At 34.6% G+C, this 10,215-nt stretch overlaps 1 protein-coding gene across 1 annotated transcript; it reads left to right on the top strand.

The window, feature by feature from the left end:
• Positions 1–6,070: 6,070 nt before the first annotated feature.
• Positions 6,071–7,401, top strand: LOAG_07013 (hypothetical protein; the record flags this gene model as incomplete). Its single annotated transcript, XM_020447317.1, has 4 exons — positions 6,071–6,106; positions 6,605–6,778; positions 7,123–7,266; positions 7,327–7,401. 4 exons carry the CDS (start codon positions 6,071–6,073, stop codon positions 7,399–7,401), a joined length of 429 nt encoding a protein of 142 aa, XP_020302439.1.
• Positions 7,402–10,215: the final 2,814 nt, after the last annotated feature.

The following is a 10,215-nucleotide window of genomic DNA, read 5'->3' as shown; positions in this document are numbered from 1 at the left end:
GTTCGTGCTCATGAATATAAATCAGGCTATTTGCTTGAGGTTACTCTACACTTTACGCTTAGATCTGTAGCAGTGTGGTGTTAATGCACTGAAATGCTGTTAGATAGGGAGAATTCACAGGGTCATAGAAACACACCACCACTGTAGTCGAGTTCCACATCCAAATACAGTCTGTTTTTTGTATCCTTATGTGTTTAATGCTTGCTCTTGCATTCATTTCATTCATTCTTTCATTCATTCCACTAATCCAATCAATCATTCATTCATTCATTCATACCACTCATCCAATCAATCATTCGTTCATTTCATCATGTGCTCAGTGTTGCTGAATATACTGCCCGCTCCTGGCACTTTGTCATAATTTTTTAAATTTGGCCATTGTCTACCTCATTTTCTTTTAGTGACCTCTCCTCACACATTATTATCTAACTATAAAACGCTTATTTTTCACTCTTTCCGGTTTTTAAAAAAAAGAAAAACTGGATGCAGAGCATTATCGCACAGAAAGGTCAAATGAAATAGCAAACATTCACTCCTCACTCTTCGCCTGCCAATTTATTGACTGTCTAGTAAGGTCAGGATCAGCCCCCATATTACTGGTGATGTCGACTTAATGTTGAATTTTTCGCTTACGCATGAAAATACTTTGGTTCAGGTTGTGCGCTGATTCTAATCAAATATTAGAGTGAAATTAACCATCAGTAAAGTCGAAACACATGACTAAACCTTGTTTATGTTATTTCACTCGGTCATTATTTCCAAAAATGAAATTCAAATTACAAGGAGTGAATCTGTGGATTCCGACAGTTGACCTTTTCATCAACGTATAGTTACTAGATAAATCTGAGATATGCTGCACTTACCACTTCACTTATTTCAGCTTATTCAGCCAGTCTAACAGTTTGGGTTGGTGATAGTAAGCATTTCGTTTGAAATGCTGCGAGGAACTGTCATTTCATCTACAACATACCCCAGCTTTTCTTATTTTCCAGCAGTTATATAATGATAACAAGTAGCTATAGTGCTAATATCTAGCTCAAGAATAAGTAGTTTAATTGAATATTTGAGTTACGCTGGTTAAGTAATTTAATTGAAGATTTGAGTTAGCTGGTCCGTAGAAGGAAATGTCTGTAAGAAAAGGAGGATGAGGACTGATTGTATCTAATTTTCTAAACCTTTTCTTCTCCATTGTTCCTTAAGCATCTCTTATTTGTTACTTTTTAGTTACCATTAGAGAAACTAGTGATTGTTTCAGCGCAATCACGATAGCTTGTCGTTTCATCTTCCTAGTAAGGAGCAGCAGCACTATCTCAGTAACAAGTCGCTAACAACTTCAGCAGCAATTTGTCGGTACTTCCCAAAGGTAGTCCTCTGATTTCCTATCCAAATTTTGTCGGCAGTTTGTGCATCCGTCTTGATCAAATAATGGTGCTATATCAGTCATTCATCGCAAGAATGCTATCACTTCCGAACAAAAATGTCCCGCATTTTACGAGCTTATCAGCTGTAACATGCATCGTCATCAAATAAATCTTGTCATCTTTTCACTGATCACAACTCAAGGAAAACTGTTTGTAAGGAGAATGAATGGTTCCTTTCGTGTGTTCTTTCCTTTCCGCTCCACTACTGCTTCGCTTCCGGCCTAATTCCACAACGACAAATCACAGTTTTGAAGTGATGAACGTGTTTGTGTTGAATCGTTCAGTGAGTTCTTAACATAATGAGTCCATCTACTGCTCATCCATGCTGTCCATTCACATATTCCTTCCCTCTGTAAATGGTGTATCATCGAATGGTTACTGTCAAAGATATTGATTGCTGATTCTTATTTCTATGGTTGCGCACTTTTTATCCATTTGAACTATAGTTGAGAAGCGAGCTGAAAAGAGCGCTTAGGTCTTGGGCGATCGCAGAAAAGCAATGATTAGAGATTGGATTACTGCTTACAAAATAAACAGTGGTTCTTTGCTTAGGGATTGCATGAATCAGTAGAGGGACGCCACACTTACCCAGTACTCAGGCCTGAATTAAACATTCTTGAGAGCTTTCATGAACTGGTCATTCGTTTATAACTGGTTGCTCATTTAAATTAAGCGTCTACACTTCATGACAATGCGTGAAATCGGCCGCGGACGCTTGCACGGTCTCATTTCGTAGTGATAATTATCTGGATATCAGTTACCCTCGATGGAAAACAAAAATAAAGGATATTGAACTCCACATCACATATTAGCAAACTGTGTTTAGCAACGTAATCACTGTAAAGAAGTGATGCCTGCACGAGTTACGCCAAATATATTTCTACACTGTCTTTTAAGCCGAGTAATGTTATTAAAATTAAGACATGTGTAGATATATATATATATATACATATATATATATACATGAAACTGTCCCACAATACAATCATTTGCCTCTTCTGAACGATGATTAAACTTTAGTGGAATTGACGATACCGCAGTCTTTGTCACTGTTGTCATTGAAGATCAGGGAGAGTAGCCCATTAATCATGCTTTCCAACGTTGTCTCTTTCCATACACTCTCTACAGCTTTATCGATTATGTCCTGAGATTGGTTCCTTTACATCTATCACTTCACCTCTTTCTCTGTCTGCCTCTTTCTCTATCTCCATCTATACATACACATATACAAATGTATATGCACCTTGTGTATGTGTGGCTGGCAATCTGGCTGTCATTGTGAATACGAGACGGATATAGATTCACTGGATTATTCTCTTCCCTTCTCTCCGTCAGGTCAGGTTTCGGAAGAGTGACGTTAAAATCTTGACCGAGAATTTTAAAGGGTAACGCTCTTTGTATTCAACTTTAAAATCCATATTATTCTGCGCTTGCGTTGTTTATTCATTTTATATCCTGCCAACTTCCATCTGTTTCCAGATTTTCTGCTGGATTTTTTTTCTCAAAGAATCTTTTCTTTCTCGATAAGACTTCAGCAAAGGAAGAACTGTTAAGAAAGTTAGGAAAAAGCAACACAAATTCCGACAAAAATTAATGCAATTTGGAATGACATCGGCGTTTGTTTAAAAATTGACTAGCTTGGTCGGAAAGATTTTGAAAAATTGACTTCTGGAGTTCTGAATCTTTTCGAAAGATGTAGTCGTATTTTTGATCCTTGAGAATTTGGACTAGGATTATTTTGTAATTTACTTTTCTGGATTAATTCTTCAGGTACTTAGACCTGGCTTGCTGAGTGTATCTTGTGTGTATTAAAGTTTTAACATTTATACTAATCCCATAACAATGGTGTCTGGTAGCACCGGAATGGTGCAAATTTATTTTTTAATCCATGTTGATCTTTCTTCACTTTGTTCTGCTTATAAAAATAGTTGTAATAAGGATCTTGAAGCCGGGATAAAATATGGTATCGTCAATGTCTCAGAGCAGGAACGAAAATAGGAAATGTTCCCTCCGTAATTATAGTTCCGGATGAAGATTTAAAGAGTAATACCACAAGTTATTCTATAATCTCTCTGGAGATTTTTCGTGGCATATGATACTTGAGGACACATTAATTTATCGAAGTAGGATCTATACTTTGCACCGGTATCCACTCATTTCCAATCAATTTATAAATATAAAAGTGTTCAGTGAGAAATCGTGCACTTAGGAGCGGTTATCAGAGTTTTAGAATATATTTTCTTCAGTTCTCATCTGAGGAGCAATGCTGAAAAGTTGTAAATAAATAAAAATTTAAACTGTTGGTATGCGGCAACATTTCTAAGATACAGTGATATTATGAAGTTTAATATTTTCTAAGTACTAATCTATCAACTTAAAGACATTATTGCCAAGAAAAAAAAATTGCAATAATTTGAGGTTGTTATTTCTTGAGAAACATCGGAAATGTCAGCAGTATTGTTTCTCCCTGTTATCATGATCACTGCTGCAAGTTCCGGGATAAGTTTTTTAACCGTATTAGTTGTGGATTGTGTCATTAACATTATGCGAACTATTGAAAATATATGACCGAAATACTTCGGTCCCTTGTTTACTGGTTTGATCAGCATGTTTTGTGACATACGGCTGGATCATTAGTAAACAAGAAATTTCCTGCCAGCAGATGAAATGGTAATCGCGACATATAAATTTTTGCTGTAACGAAGGGTATTTTCAAATGGTGGCAGCATGCTGCAGCATTTGCTAGTTAAGACTTCATTAAGACTTTTAGCGCTTTTTTCGTAGAGCAGGTGTAGTTTTACTGTTTAAAAATGTTCAGTTCTAATGGGTGGCCGATTTTTTTATTTCAGATGTTTTATCGATCAAGAATGTGGTTAAATTTTCATCACAGAAGTCTTCCCATTTTCACTAATAATTATTGGTGCAGTTTAGAGCTTTGGCCCTTCTTTTATCTTTAGTTTAACAGGTAAGAGAAAACGAGCACATCAATAGAAGCGTATATCGATCCTGTCCATAGGCACGTTTGGCTCCATTCTACTAATTTAGTCGGAGTGCTGCGAATTAGGGCTTGAATTCAGCTTTTATTTTAGCTTTTATTCTCGTTCTTGGCTTGCTTGGACATAGTTGGAATTCTGGTTACGATATTGGCCAAATTAATGAAGTCAGGTAAATCAGTTGGTGCCGATGATTTCTTCATTAAGTGTACAAACTCTTCATATCATCTGCCTACTCCCAAACATTCCATATGCAGTAACTAGTTAAAACTTTCCGGAGATAAGCAATGGAAAACAAAATATGGATAACCGTGTGTATTATTCAATTAAATAATTTAATCATAAGCGATTAACAAAACAAAAATAACAAAAAATAAACTGACTTGAAGTTGGTATAAAAATATGGTTCCCAAAAATATGGTTTGGCTGAATTAAAATTTATGATGTACAAAGACATGGGAAATTGAATCGACTGTCATGGTTGGTTTCACACAAACTTGTTTCGACAGTTAGTGGTTAATTTGATCCCTTCGTGACGTTTTAAAATTTCTGTTAGCTTTTTTCTTTACTTTTTCACCTATGTTCCTTACTAATGTAGTTCGCTGCGATTTAGGTGGGAAAGAATCTGGTACGTACTTCCTAAATCTCGAGAAGTTGACTCGAATGTTTATTTGCAAGTGCAATTAAATATAGTGAAGGATGCAGCATATGGTGGCGAGCACGGTATAGTTTTGAGACCTTCATTCTTGGATTAGTTCTCATGTCCTGTGTGAATCATTTTAGTTTTGTGGCTAACTCGTTCATAGATTTTTTTACTGACAGCTTCTGGAAAACTTCAGTTTTTTGGATATTCGTAAAAATGTTTATTTGCAAGCGCAATTAAATCCCTTCGACGTGAATGGTCCTTCAGTATTTAGTATCATTTTTTTTATCATCCATTTGAATGTGTTGGATTTTCCATATGAATGGTCATATTGTAAGTATGGTGCAAGATTTTGAATTTCTAGGAAGAAAAGAAAGCTCGAAATCTGGAATTCTAATTTGATGGAGTTGGCAGTCATCATTTTGCAATTGATGTCTTAGGTAATGCTGAGACAGGAGTCTTAGTAGTGTTTTTGGACTTGAAATTCGAAAAGTAGCTATTTTTGACAGTTCAATAAAAGGTAGGGACTGTCAGTTTCCGATTATATTTTAATACTTATGTCTCCGTTTTTCATCTTGTTTTAAATCGTGCTGATAAAGAAAGTAATTTTGCGAAAAAAAAGGAAATTGCAATTTTTATTCAAAACTTTTTGCTTAATGTAGAAATCTCCTTTATATTGTTAACTTTACTGTGAAACCGGCAATTGATCTTGACATGTTTGAAGGTTGCAGGATTCCTCTTATTGACTTTTTATTCCTGTCGACTTCTCCAGGAAAATACTTTTGTCGAAGTGATTTTAGGGAATTATAAGGATTTTGGCTGGTTGTTAATAATTTTCTTCTGAAAGAGTACTGTTGAAGAATGCTATTGGAAGCTGATAATGAAATATATGGATTATGTACGGCACTGATATTCAAGTAACTTTTTATAAAAAATAGGATGCGAAATATTGTCGTTTCCAGGAGGATAAACGGAGTTATTACATTTCTTCTTGCACAAAATTCATTTCATCAATGACGAATGTTCCGAAACCACGACTGTGCCGATTGGTTCGTATTCTTATAAATATAAAATTGACGTAGTTCAGAAATGTTTGTTGCAGATTGTTCGTAAATCGGACTTTCTTATTTTTCGGCTCATAAATTACCACAAATATAAAATCTTGTGGGGAGGATCGAGCGTTTTCTTTCAGTACAAGAATTTATGTACTTTTTGGTCTACTGGAGTCTTTCTTTTAAAAATTCTTTTTTATACCCTTCTTGCTGATCTTACCCAAAATTCTGATCATCAGCATTCATAGCTTGAATACTTCGTTCTGCTCGTTATGGGTGTTGAACTCCCGCAGTGAGATAAAGCTCATATGAGTTATTGTTTATTAAAAACATGGATGCGATTATTATCTTGAGTAATATTGTAAATTAAGGATAGAATTGGGTGTGGCTATATAATATTTAATATTTCAACATTTATTTGCAATTTTTTCCACTTCTTAAATGTTTTGTAATAAAAAAAAAGTGACACATTGTTTATATTTGACTCTGGTGCAGAGAAAACGTGATCCGACGGAAGAGTTCGGATTTAATTTGCATGCCGAAAAGAATCGAGGGCATTTTGTTGGAGCTGTTGATAAAAATGGTATTGGTGAACGGGCTGGTTTGCAGATGGGACAACGAATTGTGGGTGTTAATGGTCAGCTCATTTATCCGAGCACTGCTCACAAGGTATTATAGAAATTATAGAAGTTCTAAATAATCGAATTATAGAAATTATAGCTAAATAATCGAATTGCATGGTTCATGTCTATTTAATGCATGCTGACAAAGATTTATTTTGGCTTTTAGATAGTTTGCTAGCTGGTTGTACGATCAAAAATTTTTACTTAATAAACATATTCAGTTTAATTCAGTATTTGTATAATTTTCCATTTGCTTTAAAAAAAATTCTAAAGACAAAAGTCCGTGTTTGCATTTCCCTTCTGAAAACTGTGATTTCTCATGATTTTGTGTTAAAATGAGTTCAATATACTAATTGTTTTCTTACAGACGCTCTAAAAGTTATTTTGTAGGAAGTTGTATCACTGATAAAAAAGAATCCTTTACGAACCGAGCTGCTAGTTGCATCAGAGGAAATCGACCAGTGGTACACTGAAAACCATATGGAATATTCGTTTGATCGAGTAGATCTGTATAATTTCGAGAATGGTTCGTCTGTAAGTTTTTGTTTTTAAATTTCGCATCTGTTAGTAGTGTTTTTAACTATATTTCTGAAGGTGTATGAGGCGAAGCAACAATTCAATTGCAAGTTTGGGCACAGAACTACTGAGACTTCGAGAAAAATATCGTAAGTTGAAAGGAGGGGCTATTCTTTGTTCTTTGTTTTCTTCATATTCTTTTCTTAATTCTATTGAGTGAATAGACACTGCTGAGGGAAAGGAATTTTCTGCTGATTTGATTTTGAAAGTATGATGCTTTTATTTGAGCTGTGCCATAGAAAAATTCAACAGATCCATGATGTAATTGCCTTGTTTTTCGAAGCAAATTTCACACTGTATGCAGCAATAACATCGAGAAACGTATTTGTTGTTGAAAGCAGCTATCTTTTCCTAATCGCTGCATTTATTCTTTTCGCATTAATCAAGTTCGAGGGATGGAGTTTGAAGACTTATCCTATCCTTGTGAATTGAAAGCGAGGTAGCAACCATATGCATTCTCTCTGCTTTCAAAGAGATAACTAACTATCGAAAAACATTGCACAGATCTGGTTGATCCATTCTTTTCATGATGCTTAATTTGCTTCTGTTCTACAACTAAAGTAATCTTTTCATTGTGACTCGCTTTTATCATCTTTCTCCGTTTCTCAGATTTATTTTTACTAAGCAAGCTGACTAGATTTTAATCTTTGCTGTCCTTTTGTCTTTAGATTTTCATTTGCTTTCCTATTTTCGTTGCGGTCAAATATTCCCAATGAATTATCTGTTCTTGAGTGTGGTACGACACCTCACCAGCATTGTCATCAACCTTGCTTTCTCATTCCATTTTCTTTACATCAACTCAAAACTCTCCTGAACATATGCACAGAACGCCCTGCTGATTATTTTTGGCTGAGAATTGTATGATGCTGAATTCAATACTAACGACAAAGTGATCAGGATTTTATTCCGCAATCAACCATCATATGACGTTTACCTCATCTTCTGTGACACCTTCCATGTCACATACCGTATAACGTAAAACCAAACTATTTCATGTACTTAAACATGTAATACACCTGGTCATGAACAAATGACAGAAAACCACCGTAAACCACGTTAGAAGTGTTTTTAGTAATATATCGTGTATTTTCACTGTGTGCGGCAGTAGAACTGTCATATTATCGGCACCGTCTTATTTTTTCCGAAACGATATTCCCTGTTTATTTCTGTTTTCTCTATAATGTCTTTTGACGGTATCGAAGATGATATGAAGTATTTTGGATAACTTAGTCAACAAAGTTCGTTTAAATCGGCTGCGAGTATCCTCCCAAAGATTAAATAATGTTATCATTTCTACATCTTTTTCACATAATACTGTTCGGTGCTTTTTTTGTAATTTGCGACGTTGGTCGAATAGATCGAAAAGAAAAAAATTGAGCAGATGATTCATTTGACCTGAATTTGTAATACAGCTGTTCGTTTCATATTGATTATCTAATAACTAGCTTAACTATCTAACGTTCCCACTTTATAAATGTTTATTAACTGTATCTGGTGCATCATCACGGTGCTTAAATGCCAAGTCTGCTATGCGTAATTTTTTTCGCGCCGTTTGTATATAAAACCCTCCTTTTCAGATATCTGATAAGCTTCAGATAGATAAGAAGTTACTAAATTTAATATGAAAAGCTTCTCTATTGCTTATCTTAGCAAATAGTTATGATTATTAGTTATCGTACAATCAGTTTTTGTGTTCCGTAAGTAAAATACATCTTGATAGTGCTTATTGATTTTCGCTAATATCAGTAAAAGTATTTTTATAATTAAATTATTTTAATTAAAAAAGGAATACAAACGAATTTTAACTCATCGAATTATTGGTGTTTGGAATATCTTGCGTGAAGTAAGACCATGCTTAAACTGCGACGGGAAGATAATAAACACTAAAATGCTTGTGCTCATTGACTTTTAAGTGATTTTGATCGTTTAAGCGAAACTGACATTTTTAGGCAATCACAGTGATGACATCACTGTTAGCTGTAATGGTCTACGTTAATAGTCGAAAGAGATAAGAAAAAAATCCTATGAAGTGGTCTCACGCATTCTTTGAACAGCGAAAGTATTTATGAACCTTGTTTCATAATATCAACTTTTATCCTTATTTCCACTCTCTTATTCGAAATTTAGTAGTTCTCGCTATAAATTCATATGATAAAGAGAACATATTATCGTCGTATTGTCATAGAAAACCATGACGAATGATAGCTAACTTTACTGCTTGTTTTCCAAGCTCTTGTATGCTTTTTATACATGGATAAATTGCCAAAATAAATTTTGAAAGCCTAGAATTCCTAGCTATTTGTTTCACTACAGTGAACAAATAGTTATCTTTGAAGCCATTATTTTAAACAGATTAGTTACCGATTAGTAAACAGATTAGTAATCTCAACTCTTAAAAATGCAATTTGTATGCTTCTCACTGACTACTTGACTAGCAGGTGGATGAAAACAAATGGTTAAAAGGCTGGTATGATGAACCTCTTCCGGAAGGTTTTTTGGGATGCCCGGCATGATCGCTACGACGAAATACCAACCTTCTGAAAGGTTCATGATACCAATCTTTTAACAGGAGTTGTATTACAATTAGCAGCATGTGTTCCTTTTAGGAGATTGAAGTGTAGCTACATATGTTTGGCTTGCTATGTTTTCATCGAACAGAGATCTTGAACTTTAGGTGACTTGACATTACATTATGCCGCACAATTAGTAGTAGCGGTAATCTAATACTTTGTAAAAATATTTTTAAAATTTTTGATCTTGAGTGAGATAGCCAAGGCACGTAAATAGTCATGTGATATCTTATTCAGTCTGGCAAAAAAATTTTGTCAAATGCAAATAATTATGAATTTCTTATAACATGATTGTCTTTCTTTTCATAAAAACTATTTTTTTTTCTTTTGACATTTT

This window comes from Loa loa (genome assembly GCF_000183805.2).
Source record: "Loa loa unplaced genomic scaffold supercont3.49, whole genome shotgun sequence".
In the NCBI taxonomy this organism is placed as follows: Eukaryota; Metazoa; Nematoda; class Chromadorea; order Rhabditida; family Onchocercidae; genus Loa; species Loa loa.
The sequence above is the reverse complement of the archived record's forward strand: the minus strand, read 5'-3'. Positions and strand labels throughout refer to the sequence as shown.